The sequence below is a fragment of the Schistocerca gregaria genome, chromosome 4 (assembly GCF_023897955.1).
Source record: "Schistocerca gregaria isolate iqSchGreg1 chromosome 4, iqSchGreg1.2, whole genome shotgun sequence".
NCBI lineage: Eukaryota > Metazoa > Arthropoda > Insecta > Orthoptera > Acrididae > Schistocerca > Schistocerca gregaria.
The window spans coordinates 121,070,981-121,097,751 of NC_064923.1; the positions used below are offsets into that span (position 1 = coordinate 121,070,981).

Consider the following 26,771-nt stretch of genomic DNA (forward strand, 5'->3'; position numbering starts at 1 on the left):
AAAACATGACAAACTTACAAAGATTTGGTTAATATCACCTGCCAATAAGGAAAAGTCTGAAAAATTCAATCAGGCAAAGCAATAAGCTGGTTCTGGCACCTATCCAGGCAAAGCAATAAGACGGTCTCACATTTAGTCAACATTAATGTCAAGTGGTCGTTATGTTTGTTATCAGTTGTTGTTGCTGTTGCTACTGCTGCTGATGATGATGATTTATTATTAATGTCAAGTGCTCGTTATGTTTGTTATCAGTTGTTGTTGCTGTTGCTACTGCTGCTGCTGATGATGATTTATTATTAGAACCTGCTCATCAGGTATACTCACAGGCAGACTCACGTCCAGCAAGATGACAGATGTAGCTGCCATTAAGCAAACCAACCCTGCAGTCAGCTGCAATGTTGTAGCCTTGATAGCTGATGACACATAGTCCAGCAGGAACACACAAACTCTTGGAAGGCTACCCACACTCACAAATACCGGAATAGGCTGTAATCACAAAATTTTCCTCAGAAAGTAACAGCCACTATAAATTAGAGTTTAATGACAATAACTACCATAAGTTAGAAAAGAGAGTGTTAACAAAATTTAATTTGCCTTGATACCTATACTATTGTTCCATTTCAATGAGTGCTTTACAATAGCAAAATAATTTATACATTACTTTTGAAACTAATGTTGGCTCAGTACACCTGTATTTACTTAAACTGGAGAGAGCAACAGAATTTTAATATCAGTGTTTGATCCTGTGTGTATTCACGTCATTTTGAGCACTGGTAGAATTTAATGAAAACTGTGTAATATTTGTACCTGCATTCATACTTTAAAATTCATTACACAAAAGCACGTGGTAACAGCTCCTGGTACAGAACTAACATACAAAGGTCCTTAATGACATCTTGGTGACAATTAAAGAAACTAACCATAGTAGATCCCAATGTCTAATCCAAATGTTCAAGCAGCAATTAGTATCCCAAGGTAGCACCTTCATGGTTTACTTTGCAAAGAAATAGTATATATGGGCTGCTCACGGCAGATGGCAATATCTACAGCCTCTTAGACTTCAAAGCATGTCACACAAAGACAGTCTGTTGCACAACAACATCAGCACACAATCGCACACAAACAAATTTTGAGCCCACACTCAGACTCTGAAGTATTCAGACTTGAGATGAGGCTGCTGGACACATGTGTTGCCAAACTCTTTGAACCATGGCAGGCTATAGTACAATGGATACTGTCATGTGCTGGTTCATATTCCTGTCTGTGTGGCAGAATATTAGGAATACCACTCAGGGAACTCACACAATACCTCTACACCATGGAACAAATTCTTTGCAGTCCTCACAAAACCTCACTATCCAAAATTGGTTTCCAAATCTATATCTACATACATACTCTGTAAGCCACTGTATGATGTGTGGTAGTGGGTACCCTGTACCACTACTAGTCATTCTGTTTCCTATTCCACTTGCAAAGTGAGCAAGAGAAAATTGACTTTTTATATGCCTCCCTACCAGCCCTAATTTCTCTAGTCTTGCCTTCATGGTCCTTATGCGAACTGTACACTGACAGCAGTAGAATCGTTCTGTAGTCAGCTTCAAATGCTGCTTCTATAAATTTTCTCAATACTGTACCTCGAAAAGAACATCGCCCATCCATCAGGGATTCCTGTTTGAGTTCTCCAAAGATCTCCAGAGGACACTTGAGCAGTACTCAAGAATGGATCACACTAGGGTTGTGTATGTGGTATTCTTTATAGAAGAACCACATCTTCCTAAAATTCTCCCAAGAAACGTAAGTTGATCATTCCCGCTCCCCACTACAATCCTTACATGTTTATTCTTTTGCAACATTATGCATAGATATTTAATTAATTGTACTGTGTGAAGCAGCGCACTACTAAGGCTTTTTCTGCAACAATAAGACGAATTCTATAAATATAACTGCTTCTGCTGCTATTTACTGAGGAACAATTAACTCCAGAAATTTGGGGATCAAAGATGGGTTATTGGAGTTGGAAGAGATGTTAAAAACATTAAACAGGACATGACAGGATTATTACAAGTGTGTGGAAGGGGGAAATCTGAACTTTGTGAGGAACTAAAAGCAAACCAATGAACAGATTATATAGGATATATCAATCCTAAACAGCTTTACAATTGCTAGTGATCATACCCTTAACACAGAGAGTTAAAATAATACTAAAAGAAACAGACTCATCAGGCAAGAAATAAGATACACAGATTATGATACTTTACTTAAAAATAGGTAAGCATACCAGATTAAATTATGCAAAAAATTGAATATCTAAGAAAATTAAGGTTACACAAATGTAAATGAATGGGGCCACTTTATAATGAAAGTTCTTATGGGAACAACATATGATGTGCCAACTATGAGAAAGGAAAAGCAAAAACACAGTGTCTCAAATTGAACAAGGCAGCTATTGAGGGGAAGTGGAGAATTTAAAAACAAACAATGAAAAGAACATGACAGATTATGTGTGAACTATGCAAAGCTTTTAGTTAAAGGCTCTGAGGCAGATCTACCTCAAACGATACATAAAATGTAGCTTTCAGTAATGTATTACAGAACTTAAATTATCAGGAACCATTCCAAATATTTTCCACATGGATTGAAATAATGAGTCAACTTTTTAGAACCTCTGGTATAGAGAGATGTTTTTCAAGCAGCTAGTAGACTTAAGGCTGCAATTACAAATGAAGGTTTGTTCCATGTAACAGATGTTGTGGGGGGGGGGGGGGGGGGTCCAGAAGGTTCAAAATCAGAGTCTAGGGCAATTGTTCAACTGTAAGGGAACAATTACTGCTACCCTTACTAATCATCGATAACAGCCACCTACTTCCAGTGGTTACTATAATGTTGGTCTTCTAGAAGGTTCCAGACAGGGCAGTTGCACATCAACAGTTGGAGAGTACCCCATTGGACTGTACGCAGTTGGGAGATGTTGGAGAGGCATCAGTGGATTACAAATAGCCAAAGGTGATGGACTGATGATGACTCGGAAGCAGAAAAGTTGTTAATCTTTCTGAACATAAATTACATGGTGAATCTTGTCACTGAGGCTAGACAGACTGAGTGACGTCAGACTGTGCGGGACTGACTAAGGACCATACACACATTTAAAAAGATAAATAAACTGTGTTAAAATTGAACGACTCTTTATTATGTTGGTACTGTCATTAAGCATAGATCCATAAAGACATAGGAAGCATTGTGTAGGTGGGTTTAGGCACACGGTAAAATTCAGTAGTTGCCTTCATATCTGTGTACCACTAAAATTAAGTGAACTGGAATTAATAAAGTAAATGAGGGGGAGGTGGGGGGGGGGGTCTACAAATGGCGCTGCATGAAACAACAGTAACTTTCGGTGAAGAAGTAATCATGGACATTGAATACAGACGATATGCCACAAAAGTGAACTAGAAACAATAGATGCCAATGGTAATGCTACACATGAGGGAAGTGTTTTCATAATCACATTTGGTTATACGCAGGAAAGAAGGACTGCAGAATCTTTACATCGCACTGCATTGCCTTTTCAGTGTGTAATGGATCTGAGAGATGTGTTATTTTCTACAGGATTTGTCGATACCAAATCTAATGAGAGAGGTTGTAAATATTTTCTTATATTTTTGTCAGAATATTTTTTGTAAATTGTAATTTGCCTTATTTTATGCTAATTTGCGTATATGTTTGAGAGTGACAGCATATTGCTTAATATTAGTAGATGTGACGAATAATATCAAAGAGACTGGTTACAAGTAGAAGCTTGTGTGTTGTGTGAAATGTCTTTGACGCTGGAGTCGTCTTTGACCATAGTCAGTCGGCTATGAAACGCATTCGGAAAAATGGTATTTGAAGCACGAAAAATGAGGCAAATGTAATGGACCAGGAAATTTCCGCAGCCAACGAAACAGCATTATGGAATCATACTTCCACTATATGACTGAAGCCAGCACAAAAAAGTCAAATATCATCTCATAAACATCGACGGAAAAGTGAGTACTGTCACGAAATATGCTAAATTCAAGTATATAAAAATAGTGGGCATATTTCAAATGCTATACACCAGCAGCCAGATCATCACCATGTACAAAGAAAATGTTGCACGTAACAGCAAAGTACATTGTGTTTCATGGCACTGTATGGTTGCTAAGTGCAATTAACAATGTACATACTGTACTGCAATTTTATTTTGTGGAATAACTTACTGCCCTTTGTTAGAATCCTTTTTATGTCATGTTGTAACAAATTCAAGATGACAAAAGCCAGATGGCCAAAATAGCAAACATACACTTAGTTATAGATGAGAATATAAAAAAGAAATATCCATAGATTTAGGTTATGGGGAATATAATATAACTGAATCCAGTTTTAGTATGAATAATACTCTGGAGATAGTGGATCAAAATGCCTCTGCACCACTACCGGGAACTACACAATACAACAATACAAAATAGATATGAGCAATCCAGTGACAGAACATGAACAGTTTAAAGAGTAAAAACCATTAGAGCATAGTGAAAACTCGGAAAGTACAGAAAAAAGTTAGGGTAGTGACCGTCTGCCACTATGTAGTATTGTGTCACACATGGTGTGTGCACGTGTTTGTAAACACTGTGCTGTCAAACATTTTGCACCAGACACCAGGGACTCTGTGTTTTATATATGCGTTTTGGTTTTGTTTATTCTTTGATTTATGGTTTTAATGTTATTCTATCTTTCATGCCTAATTATGGGATAACTTACATGTATATTGTTCCTTGTGGATTAACATTGACTTATGAACTGGTATTAAAATCCATGTAGAAGAAATAAAAACTTTGAGGTTCGCCGATGACATTGTAATTCTATCAGAGACAGCAAAGGACTTGGAAGAGCAGTTGAATGGAATGTACAGTGTCTTGAAGGGAGGATATAAGATGAACATCAACAAAAGCAAAATGAGGATAATGTAATGCAGTCGAATTAAGTCGGGTGATGCTGAGGGAATAAGATTAGGAAATGAGACACTTAAAGTAGCAAAGGAGTTTTGCTATTTGGGGAGCAAAATAATTGATGATGGTCGAAGTAGAGAGGATATAAAATGTAGACTGGCAATGGCAAGGAAAGGGTTTCTGAAGAAGAGAAAATTGTTCACATCGAGTATAGATTTATGTGTCAGGAAGTCGTTTCTGAAAGTATTTGTATGGAGTGTAGCCATGTATGGAAGTGAAACATGGACGGTAAATAGTTTGGACAAGAAGAGAACAGAAGCTTTCGAAATGTGGTGCTACAGAAGAATGCTGAAGATTAGATGGGTAGATCACATAACTAATGATGAAGTATTGAATAGAATTGGGGGGAAGAGGAGTATGTGGGACAACTTGACAAAAAGAAGGGACCAGTTGGTAGGACATGTTCCAAGGCATCAAGGGATCACAATTTTAGCATTGGAGGGCAGCATGGAGGGTAAAAATCGTAGAGGGAGACTAAGAGATGAATACACTAAGCAGATTCAGAAGGATGTAGGTTGCAGTAAGTACTGGGAGATGAAGAAGCTTGCACAGGATAGGGTAGCATGGAGAACTGCATCAAACCAGTCTCAGGACTGAAGACCACAACAACAACAACTATGAGCTTCTATTCTCTGGACCTAGTATGTGTATTCTCCTGCGACTGCATTCAACAAAATTTGTCACTGGTTGCACAAGGGACCTTTTTGTATTGCCCAATTTATCCATATTGAGATACAAGCAAGATTATATCATCAAACTACAGCCTACCCGACTTGCACCAACAAACTGGTGCGATGGCCTGTGTAATACCACTGAATTAATGACTGCTCACAAAGGAGATTTACAAAATGTCTGAGACATCTGCTATGACTAATCCTGCTATGTCACAACTGGTCATACAGCTACCACATTTCCAGCAACACAATCCGACTTTATGGTTTGTGCAGCTGGAAGCCAGCTTTTTTTAGTCCAGAATTTTGGCGGATGCTATCAAATTTGCACTGATAGTAAGTCAATCAGATCACCTGTACACTGTGGAGGTACAACATGTAATTACCTCACCACCAGCGGCTAACTCCTGTGACAAGTTTAAGGCAGAACTGATCCAGTGAATGTCAGCATCACAGAAAGAGTGAATACAGCACTTTCTCACATAAGAAAAAATCAGAGACAGGCAGTATTTGCAGCACCTACAAAGCAAAGTGGATGTTGGATCCATACTGGGCTATTTACTATTCACAATATAGAGTGGCCATTTACCACTGCCTGTCAAAGCAATCGTAGCGTCCCAGGTTGACACATCCTTGGATGTGGTAGAGTAACTGGTAGCGAAACAGGATGCAATGAGACCGGCTCCTGTCGGCACAGTCCGCACTAGTGCAACGCCAACTGTTTTGCGCACACCCCTGACACAAACTCTTTGCATGCCTAACTAAGCAGGTAATGCTTGACATTGTTCGTTATACCAAGGCAACCAATGGGCCTCCCTCATCTTGTAGACCATGATGTTTGGCTCTAGATCAACTGGCGATCACAAAGACAGTGTTTGCCTGTATGATCCATGAGGGAGTCATCCGCCCATTCAGCAGCTCTTGGTGCTCTCACTGTTACATCTAGTTCTGAAAAATTGTAGTGTGTGTGGGGTCTGTGTGACAATTATTGAGTTCTCAATGCCAGAACAAGACCAAACAGATACTATGTGCCACTGGTGCATGATCACAATTGCGTGTTGGGTGGTACCAGCATCTTCAGCATACTGGACTGTGCTAAAGCATACATGCAGGTACACATGGCACAACAGAACATCCCACAGGTGGTTATAATTACTCCTTCTGAACTGTTTGAAAGTGCATTTATGATACTTAGTCTCAGGAATGCTGCACAAACTTGGCAAAGGTTTACTGACTCGGCACTACAAGGTCTGTCTTTTTGCTTTGCCTATCTTGATGACATTCTGATTTTTTTCAGCATCTTCAGAGCTGTATCTTCAAAATGGCTGAAATGGCATGGTGTGGTCCTCAACAGAGCTAAATGTACCTTCAGTCAGACCAAGCAGATTTCCTGGGGCACAGGATATCATCTGTGGGATTGCTACAACTACCTGAGAAAGTGGCAGATGTCTTGCCTATCGCACAGCCCAGCAACACTTTGGAATTGCACCACTTTCTGGGCATGTTGAATTTATATCGTTGCCATCTTCACGAATCAGCAGAGCTACAAGAGCCATTAGCTGCAGCTCTTTCCATCCCAAAGAGTAAAGGCAACTTGCCTTACAACTTTTACGCAAATTTTGACACACTGGTGTATGATCAATGAACCGTCTCATGACAAATCATCATGTGTGGCTAGGGATACAAAAAGATTGCCATAAATAGATGAGCAGTTGCTTAAGTGTCAATGCAGAAAGATTCACAGACATGTGCCTGCAGCTGTAGAGAACTTCTGGAACTCAACTATCTGCTTCATCCATGTCCACATCGAAATCATCAGGGCATTACCACCATCCAATGACCAACACTATCTACTCATTATCATGAACCATTTCATTCACTGGCCAGGAGCTGCAATGTTAGACATTCGCAATGGGTATCATAATTCGACTGTCCGCTGCACATCACAACAGAGCATGCATGACAATTTGAATTAAAGTGCACTAAATTTTGCTGCATAATCCACCACAAAATAATGAGCTACCACCCGGGCAGCAACGAGATGACTGCAAGATGACACTGCTCACTTAAAGCAGCACTGATGTGCCACGACACAGGGTGGACTAAGGATGTCCCCATGGTCCTACTGAGCCTCAGGAACACTTATAAACCAGACTTAGATGCTTCATCGGCTAAACTAGTGCACAGTGAGTTGTTGCATGTACTTGGTGAATGTGCGGACTCTAACACTCTGCCACCACTGGATCAAGATTAGCCCAATCTTGTCCATCGGCTCGGAAACCATGTAACCCAGATCCACTTCCACTAGCCTTTCAGACATGGAACAGCCTTTGTTCATCAGGACCTTAACATCTGTTCGAATTTTATCTTACACACAGGGAGCATCAAACCATCTTTACAGCCTCTGTACAAAGATCTACATTGTGTACTCGCATGGACTGGAAAACTGCTTGACATTTTAACAAATATCAAATTGACCACAGATTTCATGCATGGTCAAGTTATCATCTATATTTCATGAAGTACTCTCGTTAGAAGTTCCAAGGCTCCAGCCTCATTCAACAGCTGCCCCACCACCACCACCACCACCACCAGTGCCGACTCCAGCGTTAATAAACCACAGGATCTGGCTAGCACATCTATTTTTTAGTCCACTTCCACTGAGTGCACTGATGTGGTGACCAACTGCCATTAAGTGATGATGTGTCACACACATCATATGCATGCGTTTACGAACACTGCACTGTCAAACATTTTGCAGCAGAAAGCAGAGGCCTGTGTCATTTTGTTTATTGTTTGGTTGGTTTAATGATTTAAGGAGACAAACTATGAGGTCATCAGTCCCTCCTATCTGGAGCACGAAAGTCAACAAAATTACCCAGCAAATAAGACCATTGTGCTTGAAACCCAAGGAAAGAAAACCTCATGATTTAGTGAAGGGCGACGAAACTGAGAGAAAAGACCAAGGAAGAAGAAAATGGGGGAAAGGGAGAAAAGCAGGAGAAGTGCCCCATCCAGGGAGCAGCCCGAAGCCTCAAAAGGCAGAAATTGCGATGGGGGGCACATCCCCTGTCACTTATCAGTGGTACTCCACTCAACTACACCCAATGAAGACCAGTAACATGGACGGGGCGGGGGGGGGGGGGGGGGGGGGCACAGGAAGACAGAGGAAGAGCACCAATTCAAATGGAACACATGAAAAGGGGAAAGAAGGGCAAAAGAGCAGGAAACACGAGGGCCGAGGAGGACAACAAGCCCAGACAGTTGCTGTCTGTTCGGGGCAGAGGAGGCAACAGGGCATTCTGCCAATCCCTCAATGGGCCATCAAGGCTAAGGTGCCTCCCTTAGATAGATAAATAGAGAGAGAGAGAGAGAGAGAGAGAGAGAGAGAGAGAGAGAGAGAGAGAGAGAGAGAGTTAAAAACATCCTTCACAAATAAACCATGAAACCAAATAAGCTGCTGAGGCATCTACTGCTAACAGCAGGGTAGAGAGTGAGAAAGATTTAAGAGTCCACCACAGCGTGGCTGTGTTAGGACAGTCCAGCAAAATGTGGACCAATGTCAAACAGGCACCACAATATCAGTGGGGTGTACCCTTGCGATGGAGGAGATGGCCATTAGTCACCCAAGTATGACTGATGCAGAGCCAGCAAAGGATGATGGAGCCCTTGTGAGAGGCCCGCATGGAGGACCTCCACAAATTCGTGGTCTCCTTTATCACAAGTAGTTTGTTCGGCAAACTCAGAGTATGCGATTCCGCATCCCAAATTCTTTGAACCTGACAGCATAATAACAATCAAAGATCCGATTCTGGAATACAGACCTCATGAGACGGTTTTCCAGTGGCCAATGCGGCCAGCCTGTTTGCGAATTCATTCTTTGGGACATCCAGATGTGACCTGGGATCAAAAGACCACCAAGAATCCACATTGTTCATTGCCAAAAAGAGAATTCTGGATAGTCAGAACCAAGGAATGGAGGTTGTAACACTGATCAAGAGCTTGTAAATTGCTCAAAGAGTTACTAAAAATGAGAAAGAACTCACTGTGAAGGAATAAATATGCTCAAGAGCATGAGACATGACTACCAATTCCGCAGTGAAAACACCGCAACCATCCGGCAAGAACCGGATTTCATTACATACTGCATGAATATAAACAATGCTAGTGTGACTGGCAACCATCATCAGGCCATCAGTATAGAGTAGTTCCGAACCCGGACACACTCTGAGAATGGAGAAGAATCGGCAGAGAGCCTCAGGGTGGTCAAGGCTTTCAGACCTCATGTTAGGTCAAGACAGCTGTGGACAGGGAATGCACCATGGAAATGTATGTGAGCGGACCCAGAGAACAGGTGGTAAGGGGAAAGCTGGAATTCAGAAAAAAAGGGGCCACATGAGGATGGTGATCATAACCCCAGACTTATGGGTGGTGGATCTCTATATCTAGAAAAATTAAATGGTAGTCACCTGCTGCTGGCACAAAACCCACAACAGTGGAACCCCTGTCTCCGATAGGAGACTGAGTATAGGGCTAGTCCGAGAGGTACAAGTTGCCAGTCATACCCCACAATGATGTACTGGATCCAGCATCTCTAACATCAAAGGTGATGTTCAGCTGTATGTAAGACTTCCATAATCTAGACAGGACTGGACCAAGGCTGTATAGAGCCATATCAGAGTAGAGCGGTCCATGCCCCAGTTGGTGTTGCTGAGGTATCGAAGAGCACTGAGGCATGACAAACATTCCAATTTCGTTCAAAAAGAAGGGGGAAGTCATATCAAAGACTTCTCCTAAAAACAATGACAGTCTGTCACATTGAGGGACTACCTATTAAAAAACAGATACGGATGAGAATGGACTCTATGGCGACAACAGAAATGTATAATGTAGGTCTTGGTAGTTGAAAAACGGAAGATGAGTGCGAGCCCATGATTGCGCTCAGAGTATAGCCCCCTGCAGGCTGCATTCAGTAATGCCCATCACAGCTGAACAAAACTAAATGCAAAAATCAACAGTATACAAAAAGGGGACATCACAGACCCTGCAGCCACCACTACACTGCTGATATCCACTAAAAAAGAGAGGTATGCTCAAAGCAGAATCCTGTGGAACCCCATTCTCCTGCAGATGAGAAGTGCTACCGGAGGTGCCAACCTGTACCTGAAAAGTGCAGCTTGAAAGAAAGTCCTGGATAAAAATCTAGAATGGGCCATTGAGGCCCGACTCATGTAAGGTGGCAAGAATGTAGTAGTGCCATAGGTATCATCAGCTTTATGCAGATCATAGAAGACTGCAACAAGATTTTGATGACAGGTGAAAGCCATTCGGACAGAAGACTCCAGGTGGACTAAATTACCCGCAGTACAGCGACCTTGCCAAAAACCATCCTGGGTTGAAGTCAAAAGATCCCGAGTTTCAAGAATCTAATACAGCCTCACCATATGTTCATGTAACATGTAGATAACATTCGTTAAACTGATCAACCTATAGCTGTTCATCTGAGAAAGCAGTTTACCCTACTTCCAAACTGGAATAACAACACTTTCTCACCACTGGGAAGGGAATTACTCCTCACTCCAGAGACATAAAAAGGGCTCGTATATGACACTGACTAGCCACCGATAAAAGTTGAAGTACTTGGTTGTGCATCCAGTCTGGTCCAGAAGACATGTCAGGGCAGAGAGCAATGGCACTGGGGAATTCCAACTCATTAAATGGGGATACTATACGGTTCCAGAATGAACGATAAATAGAGTTGTTCCTGACTGTTTGAGAAGATGAAACGCACACAGATAGTGGATCGACACTGAGGCCTGAGCAAAATATTCAGTGACAGAGTCCAGGCTGGTGAGGATAACATCGTTCAGGAAAATCGTAGGATACCTGCAGGAGTACAGTGGCCCAAAATGTGCTTGGTCTTTGCCCATACCTATGAAGATAGAGTATGACACTGTACAGAAGTGACAAATTGTTCCCAGCAAATTTGTTTCTGATGTTTACAAAAATAATGGGCCTGGTCACGAAGGCATTTAAAGACCTGGAGATGGTCATGAGACAGATTCCATTTGTAGCACTGGAGGATACAATGGCAATCTTCAAAAGCTGCAGCAATTTTGGGGGTGCACCACGGGACAGGTCATCCACTGGAGAGAGCCATAGGAAGAAAGAACCACTGAAGCGGCTGTCAAAATAGTGGCGCTGGTCGAACTCCAAATGGACTCATCACTGTTGTAGTGTGGTGGAGTAGTTGGGATGGCAGCTGAAGAAAAAGGCATCCCAATTCATATCAGTAAAGGCTCAACTGGGAGGGCATGCAGATGAGTGATTCTGAAGGAAGGTAAGACAACTGGAAAATGATCTCTGTCATACAAATCATCACAAAGTACCAACTGAATGGAGGGGAGGAATTCAGGGCTACAGCTGGAAATATCAATGGCCAAGAAATTCCATATGCTGTACTACAGTAAGTGGGAGCTGCAGCGTCGAGAAGGCAGAGATCACACCCTGCTTGCAGGACATCAACAATCCTGCAGTGGTCAGTGGTAGCAGAGCCACACCATGGGGCGTTAAGGGTGTTAAAATCTCCAAGGAGAAGGAAGGGGAGAGGGAGCTGGTGAAAGAGGCCAAGAAGAGCAGGAAGCATAGGAGGCTGATTTTGGGGGAGATAAAGATTGCATATTGTTACTGCAGAGTCTAAATAGATCTGAACAGTCACCACTTCCACCACAGTATGAAGAGGAAGGAACCTAGGAACTAAACGTCTGTGTGCACCAAAGTACAGACACCACCAAAGACTTGCAGAGGGCCGACCCTGTTCCAGCAGAAGGTTTGGAAGCCACAAAGAGTCAGTGAATGAGTATCTACAAAATGAGATTCCCACAATACAACATAAGCTACAGAGTAAAGAGAAAGAAGAGACTGCAATTCCAGTTGGTGATGATAGTAACCATTAGAATTCCATTGGAAGAGAGTAATATTAATGGCTGGATGGATGCTGCATAAGCCATAACTGGTCACTGTGTCGAGTCAGTGTCCACCATCAGTAAGGACAGAGTGACATCCTTGAATGTAAGATCAGACCCTGACAGAGGGAGGGGGCGACACTCCCTGGGATGTCGTGTGACCGTGTCACTAGACTTATGCAACTTCTTATTCTTCTCCTTCAGAAGGTGAGAGAAAGTATGGTCAGGAAGAGAGCAAGTCACAGCAATATCAGGATCCAAAAGAGAACGAGCGGCCTTGAGGCTCACAAAGCATGAGTCCAGTGTCCAACTCAAAGTAATAGGGTTCTTGTCCTGGAGACACTGGGAAGGCGGGTTCCTAGAGGAAGCCCAACCTTTGGCGGGTGCCAGAGAAGAGGGCTGGTTCTCTGGCTGAGGAGGAGGAGGAGGAGAAGGAGGAGGAGTGGTTTCATGAGGAGTGGGAATGGGAACTGCCAGTGAGGACAAAAGAAAAGGATGACCGGATGACGGTAAGGAGGAGGAAGTAGGAAGAAAGACTGCAACAGAGGTAAAAGTAGATGTTAAAGAGAACGGGTGGAGATGGTCAAATATCTGTTGGGCCTCAGAATAGGATAGACAATCAAGAGTTTTGAATTCCTGATACTTCCTTTCCTTTTTACTGATTAGGCAATCCAGCGAGCGAGGAAAATGTTGGCGGGAACAGTTCGTGCACTTGGGTAGTGGGGGGCAAGGACTCCCCACTTGGATAAGGTGGCCAAAATTGCTACAAATAGGATTTGCCTAACATCACAAAGACATGTGACCAAAACAGACACACTGGAAACAGTGCACTGTGGAGGTGGGATACAGGGCTACAGGTCACAATGGTAAACCGTAACTCTGACTTTTTCTGGAAGAGTACCCCCTCAAAAGACAAGATGAAAGTGCCAGAATCAACAAGCTTGTCCTTAAGACCTGTCTGAATTCACCAGAGAAAATAAATGCTGCACCGCTGCAGGTTAGTCAGGGGGGGGGGGGGCGGAGGCGGGGGCTGGGGGCGTGGAGCAGTGGCAGGGGCGGGGGGCGAAGGGGAGGAGGATGGCAAGGGGTGAGGGTGAGGGCCAGGGGGAGGGGAAGGGGGAGAGGGAGGGGAGGGTGTGGTTGAGGAGGGGGAGGGGACAGAGAGGGGGAGGGGGAGGAGGGGGAGGGGGAGGGAGAGGGGGAGTGTGGAGGGGGATGGTGAGTGAGAGGGGGTGGCAGAGGGAGAGGGAGAGGAACAGGGACAGGGACAGGGGGAGAGGGACAGGGGGAGAGGGAGAGGGACAGGGAGAGGGAGAGGGAGAGGGAGAGGGAGAGGGAGAGGGAGAGGGAGAGGGAGAGGGAGAGGGAGAGGGAGAGGGAGAGGGAGAGGGAGAGGGAGAGGGAGAGGGAGAGGGAGAGGGAGAGGGAGAGGGAGAGGGAGAGGGAGAGGGAGAGGGAGAGGGAGAGGGAGAGGGAGAGGGAGGAGAGGGAGAGGGAGAGGGAGAGGGAGAGGGAGAGGGAGAGGGAGGAGAGGGAGAGGGAGAGGAGGTGGGGTGGCTGGGGGTGGGGGTGGGGGTGAGGCAGAGGCAGAGGCAGAGGCAGAGGGAGAGGGAGAGGGAGAGGGAGAGGGAGGTGGAGAGGGAGAGGGAGATGGAGAGGGAGAGGAGGGAGTGGGAGGAGAGGGTAAGGGAAAAGGAGAGGGAGAGAGGACCAAAAGGAACAGAGATACCAAGGAAATGCCCGAGTCGTCAAAACAGGAAACACCTAGGAAGAAAGAGGGAGGGGGCAGGGAGGGTCAATGGGGAGAGGGGAAAGTTACAATGGGAAGAAGTGGATACAGGGACAGTAATGCAACTCCAGGGAGAAGAAAGGCTCCTATAACTCAGGGCCCCATGCTCACTGCATACAAACCCACTAAAGAGCTGTGGACCCCCAAGGGGGGTGGGGTGGTTACACTTTGGTTAATGCTTTTTATGTTTCTCTATCCTCCGTTTCTTGTTATTAGTGTATAGTTATGGGATAAATATTACATACTGTTCTTTGTGGATTAACGTTGAGCTGTGAGCTTGTATTCTGGAAGTTATTGGCAACTGGAATAAAATAATAATTGGATCCTTTTACCAACATCTTAACTCAGGTGGTACAATTGTTGAAACAATTGAGTCTATTTCAATCACATACCCGACTCATACAATTATAGTTCCTGGTGACTTCAAACTACCCTTGATATATTCATGAAAATAAATGTTTAAATCTGGAGGTACGCATAAAATATCATCTGACATTGTGCTAAACATGTTCTCTGAAAATTATTTCCAGCAATTAATTCATGAGGCCACTCGAATAGTAAACGGTTGTGAAAACAAACTTGACGCCTAAGCAACAAATAATCCCAAGCTAATAACATGTATCAAAATGGATACAGGGATTAGTGAACACAAGGGTGTCACAGTGAGACTGAATTCTGTAACTCCTAAACCCACCAAAATTAAAAGAAAAATATAAAAGAAAAATATAAATGAAAAATATATCTATTCAAAAAAGCAGATAAAAATTCGCTTGACACCTTCCTGAGAGAAAATCTTCACTCCCTCCAATTTAACAACGTAAGTTCAGATGAGATGTGACTTGAAATCAAAGAAATAGTATTGACAGCAATTGAGAGATTTATATCAAATAAATTAACAAATGATGGAGCTGATCCCCCATAGTATACAAAACAGGTCAGAATACTTTTGCAGAAAAAAAAAAACAGAAAAAGCATGCCACATTTAAACAAATGCAAGAAGTGGAGATTGTCTCTCAGGAAGGCATCAAGTGAGTTTTTATATGCTGTTTCTAATAGGTATAAGGTGTACAACTTTGCTTCTGCCATTTTTTCCCCAACATTTAAGGCTTTAATGAAACAAATTGTTTACACATGTATCATTCAAAGTATTTTCCATCACTGGCCACTACTTTCTCCCATTTCTTGGGCAGTGTATGAGTGCCATGTCGAAAATATTGTTCATCTTTTGAAGTGATCCATGAATCGGTCCAATTTGTGACTTCTTCATGAGATCGGAAGTGCTGGTCAGCCAGGCCATGCGCCATTGATCTAAACAGGTGATAGTAGGAGGGATCAATGTCTGGAGACTATGGTGGGTAGGGTAGGACTTCCCATTTTAACATTTCCAAGTACATTTTGACCTCTTTTGCAACATAAGGTTGAGCGTTGTCGTGCTGTAAAATCACTTAACTGTGCCTCTTACTGTATTGTCGGTATTTGTCTTTTAATGCTCTGCTCAAATGCATTACTTGCATTCGATAACGAGCACCTGTGATTGTTTCACTTGGTTTTAACCCCTCATAGTACACGACACTGAGTTGGTCCCACCAAATGCAGAGCATGTTCTTGGAGCCAGGAATATTTGGTTTGGCCATCGATGTAGAAGCATGGCCGAGGTATCTCCATGTTTTTTTGCATTAAGGGTTATCGTAATGAACCCATTTTTCATCCCTGGTCACAATGCGATGCAGAAATCCCTTCCGTTTTTGCCTCTGAAGCAACTGTTCACAAACACACAAATGCCATTCAATGTCGCTTGGTTTCAGCTCACACGGGACCTAAGTTCCTTCTTTCTGAGTCATGCCCATAGCATCGTGCCAATTCTTCTTGAGTTTGGCGTAAGTCTTCACTCAGCAATGTCTCCAATTCTGCACCTTCAATAACATTCTCTCTTCCACCACTATGTCAGTCTATGATGTTATAATCACCATTCTTGAAGCATTGAAACTCACTAATAGCATCGTTACCATACGTACTTCTTCATACTGAAACAAAACAGTAACACCTCCCACAAACGACGAGAATTAGGCCTGTAAACTGACATTTTCAATCAAGAACAACTTTATGAAGCATACACAAATCGACTAATGTTTGAACGAGGTTATGTTGACCGAGGTCCAAACTAACTACCTGATGTCTGCAATCTGTTTCTTTCAACCGCTACTTACCATTGTCACCACATATCGGCAAATGACAGAAGCAATGTTGTGCACCTTGTGTATTTTTCGTTTATTTTTGGAGGATTTTGGAGGATTTGGGAGTTACAATATTCAGTCTCACTACGACAACCCTGTGTTCACTAATCCCTGTATCCATTTTGATGCTCGTTATTAACTCAGGATTATTTGTGGCTAAGAGGTCAGGGGCTCATGAACAAAATGCTTGAAATAATTTTTCAGAAAATGCACTTGGCATAATTTCTAATGATGTTTTATGTGCACCTCTGGAATTAAACAGATATTTTTGGCAACATATAGAGGGTAAATTAAAGTCACCAGCAACTATAATCATATTCCTCGAACCTTTCAGCTGAATTGGGAGGTCAGTAAACGGATCCAATTATTATTTTATTCTGGTTGCCAACAATGACCTCTGCCCATACTAACACACAGTAACTATCTATTTCAATTTCACGACAAGATAAACTCCTTGTAACAGCAACAAACACATGACCACCAACTGTGTTTAACCTATCCTTTTGGAACACCATTCGGTTCTTCGCAAAAATTTCAGCTGAGCTTATATCTTGCTTTTCACTGCCTATAATGATTTGAGCATCAGTGCTTTCTATCAGCACTTGCAGCTCTGGTACTTTCCCAACACAGCTACAGCAATTTACAACTGTTATAGCATTGGTTCCTGTATCTACATTCTTCCTGTGTTCGGCCTGCACCCTTTGTGATGGAAGCCCTTCTTGCTTTTTCCCCGAGACCCTTTAATCTAAAAAAACTGCCCAGTCAACACAAAACAGCCCCTGCTACCCGCGTAGCTGCCTCCTGTGTATAGTGGATACCTTACCTATTCAGCGGAACCCAAAACCCAACCACCCCTTGGCACAAGTCAAGGATTCTGCAGCCTGCACAGTCACAGAATTGTATGAGCCTCTGATTCAGACCCTCCACTTAGCTCTGTACCAAAGGTGTGCAATCGGTCCTGTCAACTATGCTGCAAATGGTCAGCTCTGCTTTCATCTTGCAAGCAATACTGGCATCCTTTACCATTTCTGTTAGCTGCTCAAAACTAGAGAGAATCTCTTCTGATCCAAAGTGACATATATCATTGGTACTGAAGTGAGCAGTTGGCTGCACACTGTGCTCTTCATGGCACCCAGGAGGACCGGTTCTGGTATGCAAATGGAGCGCACATTGGTTTTCTTTCACTTCTTGGCAGCCATGTCCCTAAGGAGCCCCGTAATGCGCCTAACATTGGAGCTCCCAACTAGCAACAATCCCACCCTCTGTGATTGTCTGGATCTCACAGGCTGAGAGGTTTCCTCTGAAACAGGACATGCGACAGCATCTGGCTCAGTGACAGTGTCAGACACAGACAGTACCTTGAACCAATTTGTCAGACAAACCGGGGAGAATTTGTGTGTGACTGCCTGGGAAGACTTTCGCCACCTGCTACAGCCTGGGCCAACCTTCCACTCAACCATACGTCAGGGGTCAACCTCAGTGCAAGCAGTAACTGAGCTGGCCACCGGTGAGGACTGACTGGAGGACTCGGACATGCTGGATGTCCGTTGTATCCCCACGCCCCACGGCTGGCTCACAACAGTGGTGCCCATAAACTGCAGCCTCAAGCTGTGTAATCAAAGTCATCACAGCCTGAAAGTGAGAGCGAAGTGCAACTAACTCGGCTCACGTCCACACACACACACAACAATTGCAGTTCCCGCCCATACTAAAGTTCATGGAAAACTAAACTATGCAGATAAACAGACTATAGGCACGTGCTGCGCAACTCTACTGTGGACCCTGTTGAAAACACAAGAACTATGTCTAATTAATTAAATTAATACACAGAGATTCAAAAACCTAATTACCGAAGCACACAGGTGAAACTACGTAATTCGCCCCTGATTACGAACTTGTAATATGTCACAAAACTGGTTTACTTCCAGAAGCAAAAAGCTTCCACATGACAGAAGGATGTGGCAGTGCTACTTCATCTGCGGGATCACCTCCGAACAACAATGTTTGTGCTCTACCCCCCATAGCTGGTCAGTCGACATCAAACAGCTGTATGATGTTATGACACCAACCCTGTGCAGGGTGCTGCCATGAAGACAACATACCTATGACACAGCTTCCAACACTGTCACCGGGCCTCGAACCTTGAACTACTATCTAACTGCCCAGGCTCTTTGCAGTCATGTACTCTGCCACCAATGTGGGTCTAATCATTAGGATCCAGCCACCCTTATGTGTTCCAGGGCCTGAACGACAGTCTCTGCAGCCCTGTATTGATGGTACCTGATGCAGCCAGCTGAATCTATCCATTCTTCAGGACAGAGTTCACGGCACTGGATACTGTGTAGCCCTGTAGTCACTTGGCCGAGACTGGGACAACAACATGCATTGCAGCTGAGCCCCCTATGAGCTCAGGTAAACGGGACATTTACATACAGCTGAGGCTGTATCAGCAGTCAGTCGGTAAGCAATACTGCTGACAATGATGGCACTACAAGGACACTGTGCCAGGAGGTGCTGCAGCGGTGTATTTGGCAAACTCGCTGAGGTCTCAGAAATGAACACCCATGGGCAACAGTACAGAATGACTGTAAATACTAAACAGTAAACGGCTTTATATCCAAAGGCAGCTGGCAGCTGCTTTCTGCTGCACCCATATACATCTCAGGCACAGAATCACTTGTCCATTCCAAGCCATGCCAACACCTCTTCACGAAAGTACCCAGATATATAAATTCCTTCCCCTAACTTTTTACGAAGGCTAAACATAGGAAGAGAATTGTTTGAAGACCATCCAGAAAGATAGAACAGATGAGCACAACACTGTCAGTCCCCCTTTTCATCCAAGCCTTCGAGATTGAAAGCAGTTCAGTGTAGATAACAGTGAATTCAGATGGCAGGTCTCTCTTGAAGATAAGAGGCACAGGAAACAATAAAGCAGTCAAGGGAAATCTTTCACTTAAGATCTTCTGTGTAGTTAACCTCAGGGCAGTGCAAAAATCCTGTTCGAGTACTGTATTTCTATATTCATGTAAATCTCAATTTACTGTGGTCTGCCAATGGACCCAAGTTGGGAAATTAATGCATCCCTTGGCAAAGAAATTAACTGTTGTAGGAAAGGTCTTGTACAGTGTAAACACTTTTGGATTAAAGGAGGCTACTCACCTGAAAAGCAGAAGCATTGTTTTGTCAACAGGCGCACACAAAAAATAATGCTTTGTTTTTTGGTAGATGGACAAGTTGTCGAGGGGCTAGTGTCAGCTGGGGTGGGAAGAGGAAGAGAGAGGCAGGAGGCAGAGAGAGGCAGGAAGCAGAGAGAAGGGTTGGGTGTGGGTGGCTAGCAGCTCAGAGGAAGGCAGCTGGTTTGCCTGCTAGGAGTGCAGGAGGGAGCTTTGGCAAGTATATGCGTTATGCATTTAACATACAATTGTAGTGACCAATGGGGAGCAATGGACACTGAAGGTGATCAGAGGATGTGGTGACAGTGGGTTACTGAAGATTAAGGCCAGGGCGACTACGGGAGCGGAGGATGTGTTGTAACGATAACTCCCATCCGCATAGTACAGAGAAGCTGGTGGTGGAGGGACAGATCCAAATGGTCCGGGCTGTGAAGCAGCTACTGAAACTAGCATTTTTTGCCCAGCTGTATGTTGTCCCACCAAGTGGTCAACTCTGTTCTGGGCAACAGGCTGGCAGAGGCCATTCATCCTGGTGGACAGCTAGTGAACAGTCATACTGACATGAAAAGCTGTGCATTATTTGCAACAGATTTGGTATATGATGTGGCTTCTTTCACAGGTGGCCTGCCCACTGATGTGGTAGGATAAGTTTGTCACAGGACTGGAGTAGGGGTGCCCGGTGGGTCAATCGAGCAGGTATTTCATCTTCGTCTGCCACAGGGATATGATCCCTGCATCAAGGATTTGGTAATGGGAGTAACATAGGGAAGGTCTAGGACATAGTACAGGTTTGTTGGGTGATGGAATACAACTTTAGTAAGGGTGGGAAAGATCTTGGATATGATCTCTCTCATTTCAAGGCAGGATGAGGGACAAGCAAAGCCCTGGCAGAGATATGGTTTAGTTGTTCCAGTACAGGATGCTATTGGGTGACAAAGCAAAGGGAACACTACTTTTTAGCTGATTCTTGGTGTGGTTGGAGGATATGGCATGGGAAATCTGTTTATGGACTAGGTTTTGGAGGGAGGGGGGGGGGTGTCTGCTTGTCTATGAAGGCCTTTGTGAGATTTTCAACATATGGGGCAAGGGGGTTCTTGTCATGGCACACTGTAGATACGTCATTCAAGAGTGAAAGAGCTACATGGGAGTGAGTTTTTAGTGTGGAAAGCATGCCAGATGTCAAAATGTAGGTACTGACAGCAGCTAGTGGATTTAGTGTGGACAGAGGTGTGCTTGGAGCCATCAGAGAGATGGATTCCAGCGTCCAGGAAGACAGCATATAGGGTAGAAGCAGACCAGTTGAAGTGAATGGGAGAGAAATTATTGAGATTGTGAAGGAATGCAATGGGTTGTCTTGGCCCCAAGTCCAGGCTGTAAAGATATCATCAATGAAACTGAATCAGCTAGGGTTTGGCAGTTTTGGGAGACTTCGAAGGTTTCCATTAGAGGGCTCATACACAGGTTGACTTATGAATGTCAAATGCAGATGCCAATGGCTGTACCACGGATTTGTTTGCATAACTTCCCTTCAAAGGAAAGGATATATATGGTAAGATGTATAAGGATTGAGGTGGTGGGTTTGGAGGCTGAAGGATGGTGAGAGAAGTAGTGTTCGAAAGTAGCAAGGCCATAAGCATAAGGGATGTTGGTATATAAGCATAAGAGATGTTTATAAATAGGGATGCAGCATTAACAGTGACTGACCGACTGACTAATTGAGAGGATTTATAGGACCAAACAGCGAGGTCATCAGTCTCACAATTCTGAAGTTACTCACAGAAAAAAAGAGGGTCCGCTAAAAGTGGATGAATCCAGTCAAGGGAGTCAAACTGTAAAATAATGAAGTTAAAACATACACAGTAAAAGTCATAAAAGGTGAGACCAAACTAGAAAAAAGGGCAGTTTTTCCATAGGGGAGTGGTCAAGGGGGTCCAGACTGAGATGACATGCGGAGAGGTTTGAGGACCAGTTCAACCATCAGTGAGATGTCTGCTGATATTAAAATTAAGGAATTGAGAAGACTATAATTAGCACAAAGGTCCAAAGAAGGGGACATTCCACCAATAAGTGGGACACCATCAGTCTGGCTCCATGACCACATGGTGGGGGTGGTTCATTACGCAGAAAGAAACAATGGGTGAGCCTGGTATGACCAGTGCATAGGCAGCATAAAACAGGTGAGTCCTTCAGAGAGGAGCAGAAAGAAGAGCGTCAAACTGCAGTAGACTCCTTGACTGTGAGGAGTTTATTACTATGAGCAGTAGTGCACCAGATGTCATTCCATTTCCAGACAAAGAGAGATTTAAGGTGGATCTGCAAATCTGGAGCTGGAATCTTGGAAGGGAATGGGGGAATGGAGGGGGGGGGGGGGGGGGTAAGCATTAACAGTGATAAGCAGGGATCCAGGAGGGAAAGGGATGGCGCTAGTGGAAAGTCAGTCAAGAAAGTGGTCAGGATCTTTGAGATGCGAGATTAGGTTCCTGGCAGTTGGTTGGAGGTGTTGCTCAACAAGAGCAGAAATTCTTTCAGTGGGAGCACAATGGTCAGCTACAATGGGATGCCCAAGATAGTTGGGTTTGTGGATTTTGGAGAGCATATAAAAGATGGGTTTACGGGATGATGGTGGGCTGAGGATGGTGATGGATAGTAGGGACTGGAAGTTATGTAGGGCTTCTGGGACATCATCACTCTTGCCAGAGCTTCTAGGTAGAGAAGTTGGGGGAAAGGAGCATCACAGTTGGATGGTGGTTTGAAATGGGAGAGGTCAAGTTCAATGTTGGGATTAGGAGGGCTTTGGTTTGAGGGATTGGTGGCAAAGTAGTGTTTCCATTACAGTGATTGGGAAAGAGTGAGTAGGTCTTTGGCAAGTCCAACATGGTTCAACTTGGTTGTAGGGCTGTAGTGAGGCCTTTGGATTAAACTGAAATTCCTGTGGAACTGTGGTTTTTGGCGGAAAAGTTAATAACAGTGTTATGGGTTTGCTCGAGTTCTGAGTTCTGTGGGGTGTTAAGAGGTAGATTTGCAGGATGTGGTAAAGTGGGGTTATCAGTGACGCAGGATCCGGGTGCTATGAGGGGTTGACGCTGGGTTTCACTGTGAGTAGGGTGGGTGTGGATGGATAGTGGTGCCTGAAGGCAGGAGCAGGGTGTCAACAGGTTGGAAAATGAATGGAGGTGGTGTGTGGAATGCTCTTCCATGTGTTGGAGTGCAACAGTTCTTATTTCAGAGATGATGTGTATGTAGAGATAGTAATGTAATGATATTATCTTGAGGAGGTAGTAGAAGTGGTTCTGGGCTGCCTGTGGCATGGAGACAGGTTTCTGCAGTACCAGGTTTGTGTGGAATAGGGACTGGTGGAATCTGAAAATGTGAAGGTGGGTGTGAAAGGAGGGATGAGATCCAGAGAAGAGGATTTTCATGGTTAGACCACTGCGTGGGCGGATTCCATGGTTTAGACAACATTTAAGAAACAGGATATGATACTTGGTTTTATCCAGGGAAAAGGATACCTTTCTGAACTCTTGCAGATAGAGCAATGGCCCATTAGGGTAGGGATGGTGTTCAGGAAACAGGAAATTATACAGGAAATGGATGACTGAAAGCGATGGGTTGTTATAAGGGGAACTCGATAACATAGCCTGGGTTCAGGGAGTGAAAAGGGTGGAAGAAATTGCGCTGGGAGCAACAGGATAGTTTTGTGGTGTCAGCATATTTTGCTGTACTCAAGTTATCATCACGTACGGGGAAAAACGAAAGATTTAAAATTCTGACAGGAGCAATGTGGGAGGAGGACTGAGTGGTTTTGGTGGTTAAATTTAGTGGTTAGTTGCTGGAAATTGTTAAGACTGTGATCCTATTGATGGATGGTATGTAGAACAGCAACCAACATGCCACTCGTCACCCAAGTCCAAGTCCCTGGACTGGAACATATGAACCATATCTTTCACCAGGTCTTTGTTTATCACTCATTCTGCCCTGAAATGAGGGATATCCCACACAAGATATTTCCCTTCTCTCCTAAAATGGTGTTCTGAAACCAACACATCATCCTAGTCCATCCACACGCAACTCCCATTCCCATTGTTAACATAGGTATCGCATCCCTGTGGCAGACCAAGGAGCAAGACCTGCCCGATTCAATCACCCAGAACCTCCTACTCCAGTCTTGTCATAGGCTTATCCTACTCTACCAGCGGCTGGCCGAGAAAGCAGACACGTCATATACCAACTTTGCTGCAAATACTACACAGGTTTTCATGTCGGTGTGACCACCAGTCAGCTGTCTACCAGGATGAATGGCTGCTACTACTACACTAGTGCCAAGGACAAAATTGACCATGCTGTGGCACACCATGTAACTGGGCACAACATGCTCAATTTCAATGGCTGCTTCACAACATGGGTCATCTGGATCCTTCCCAACAATACCAGCTTCTCTGTACTACGCAGATGGGAGTTATCCTTACAACACATCCTCTGCTCCCATAACCGTCCTGGCCTCAATGTCCCGACACAACCAGTCCACATGCTGAGAAACAAAGCATTGGGACTGTTAGCCCCTGCGGCAAATGTAGGGGCAGAGAGGTGAGAGGCAGAGTGTCTGTGTGTGAGTGTGGTAGCTCATCAAAGGATAACTCTGAAAGCTAACAAGTTTTCTTTCCTTTGTGTGTGCCTATCTACAACTCAACACTTCTGGTTTTCAATGAGTGGTCTCCTGAAATCTGAAAGAGTTTACAAAGAAATTAATCCTATAGATATCAAAAGTAACTGCCAAATGGTCTCAAGAATAACTTCTTAAAGTCTTCCACTGGCGTAATAAGTATGTTACATTTGCTATCCAAGACCTACAACCGAAGCATTTCAAGACATTAAAAGCTTCCAATAAGCTTGCTTTCAATTCTTACACAAGACACCATGTCACTGAGAAATCCAGATATACAATCAATGTCTTAAAATTAAAATCTCCTCACAGGAGTTACATTAATAACTGGGTCCCTCACCTGAATTTTACGTTGGTAAAAACATGCTTAAGGTAAACATAAGTCTTCCCTTGAGGAATTTAAAGCTAGTGGCCCCTGTCCATTCTACCTGCTTCTTAATAACTATTTGAAACATAAAAGTTATCACTTAAAGGAGGTAAGAGGGGCAAAAAACTATAAAACTACCACTGATGAAGTGCATAATATGCTTTAACATAATAACTAAATATGTGCATTATCACGTTGACCACTACGGTACAGAAAGTCACACTTAACATGGAGTGTTGAGGGATATCATTCTCTCATTAAAAAAGGCTCTAAAGGATGAAGTTGACAACTACTAAAGAAAATGAAAGCAGAAACGTCTACAGATTGTGTAGATCATGAACCGCACTTTAGGAACTATTACTCTCAAAAGTGACTGCAAAAAATTCATACGACTGGCAGTTTAAGATGATGATTCATAAAAGTTTTATGATTTAAAAATTAATTTTAAGCATAGCTCAAAGCCAAATTTAAAAATTATACTTACCAGTTTTGATAATGCTTTCGATCCAGCAACAATACCACCAACAAAGAAGACGCAGTGTGGCAGCAGCTGCAAAGCTGCTGATCTATCCAACGGAACAACATCGAGCATTTTCTTTGCATTCAAGTATTTAAAAATGACTGCTCCCACTAAAGTTTGCCAAGCTTGGAACACTGTGGGGTATGTGAAACTTAAAACAGAGAGAACATACTGAAAAAGAAGAGGGTTTGTGTTAAACGTGGTACAAACGATGCAATTCAGTGTTACACAAATGGAATGTAAGCAGAGCTACTGCAAAATACACTACTGGCCATTAAAATTGCTACACCAAGAAGAAATGCAGATGATAAACGTGTATTCATTGGACAAATATATTATACTAGAACAGACACGTGAATAAGTTTTCACGCAATTTGGGTGAATAGATCCTGAGAAATCAGTACCCAGAACAACTACCTCTGGCCATAATAATGGCCTTGATACATCTCGACATTGAGTCAAACAGAGCTTGGATGGCGTGTACAGGTACAGCTGCCCATGCAGCTTCAACACAATACCACAGTTCATCAGGAGTAGTGACTGGCGTTTTGTGATGAGCCAGTTACTCGGCCACCATTGACCAGACGTTTTCAATTGGTGAGAGATCTGGTGAATGTGCTGGCCAGGGCAACAGTCAAACATTTTCTGTATCCAGAAAGGCCCGTACAGGACCTGCAACATGCGGTCATGCATTATCCTGCTGAAATGTAGGGTTTCGCAGGGATCAAATGAAGGGTAGAGCCACGGGTCGTAACACATCTGAAATGTAACGTCCACTGTTCAATGTGAGGTCAATGCGAACAAGAGGTGACCGAGTTGTGTAACCAATGGCACCCCATACCATCAAGCCAGGTGATATGCCAGTATGGCAATGGCGAATACACGCTTCCAATATGCGTTCACCACGATGTCATCAAACATGGATGCGACCATCATGATGCTGTAAACAGAACCTGGATTCATCTGAAAAAACGACTTCTGCCATTCGTGCTCCCAGGTTCGTCATTGAGTACATCATCGTAGGTGCTCCTGTCTGTGATGCAGCGTCAAGGGTAACCGCAGCCACAGTCTCCGAGCTGATAGTCCATGCTGCTGCAATCATCGTCTAACTGTTCGTGCAGATGGTTGTTGTCTTGCAAACATCCCCATCTGTTGACTTAGGGATCGAGACATGGCTGCACAATCCATTACAGCCATGTGGACACCTGAACCCTTCAATTACATATTCTGCTAACTGTCATTGGATCTCGACCAGCGCGAGCAGCAATGTCGCGATACGATAAACTGTAATTGTGATAGGCTACAATCCGACCTTTATCAAAGTTGGAAACATGATGGTACGCAATTCTCCTCCTTACACGAGGCATC

At 43.7% G+C, this 26,771-nt stretch overlaps 1 protein-coding gene across 1 annotated transcript in view; it reads right to left on the reverse strand.

Moving 5' to 3' along the window:
- LOC126266591 (transmembrane protein 241-like) overlaps nt 1-26,771 on the reverse strand; it is a 57,679-nt gene that overhangs the window by 26,139 nt on the left and 4,769 nt on the right. Inside the window, exons 2-3 of the mRNA XM_049970903.1 lie at nt 25,368-25,574; nt 325-486 (exon numbers count right to left, since the gene is read on the reverse strand). Of these exons, the coding sequence (XP_049826860.1) occupies nt 325-486; nt 25,368-25,574 (369 nt within the window). The remainder of the gene's footprint in view (nt 1-324; nt 487-25,367; nt 25,575-26,771) is intronic.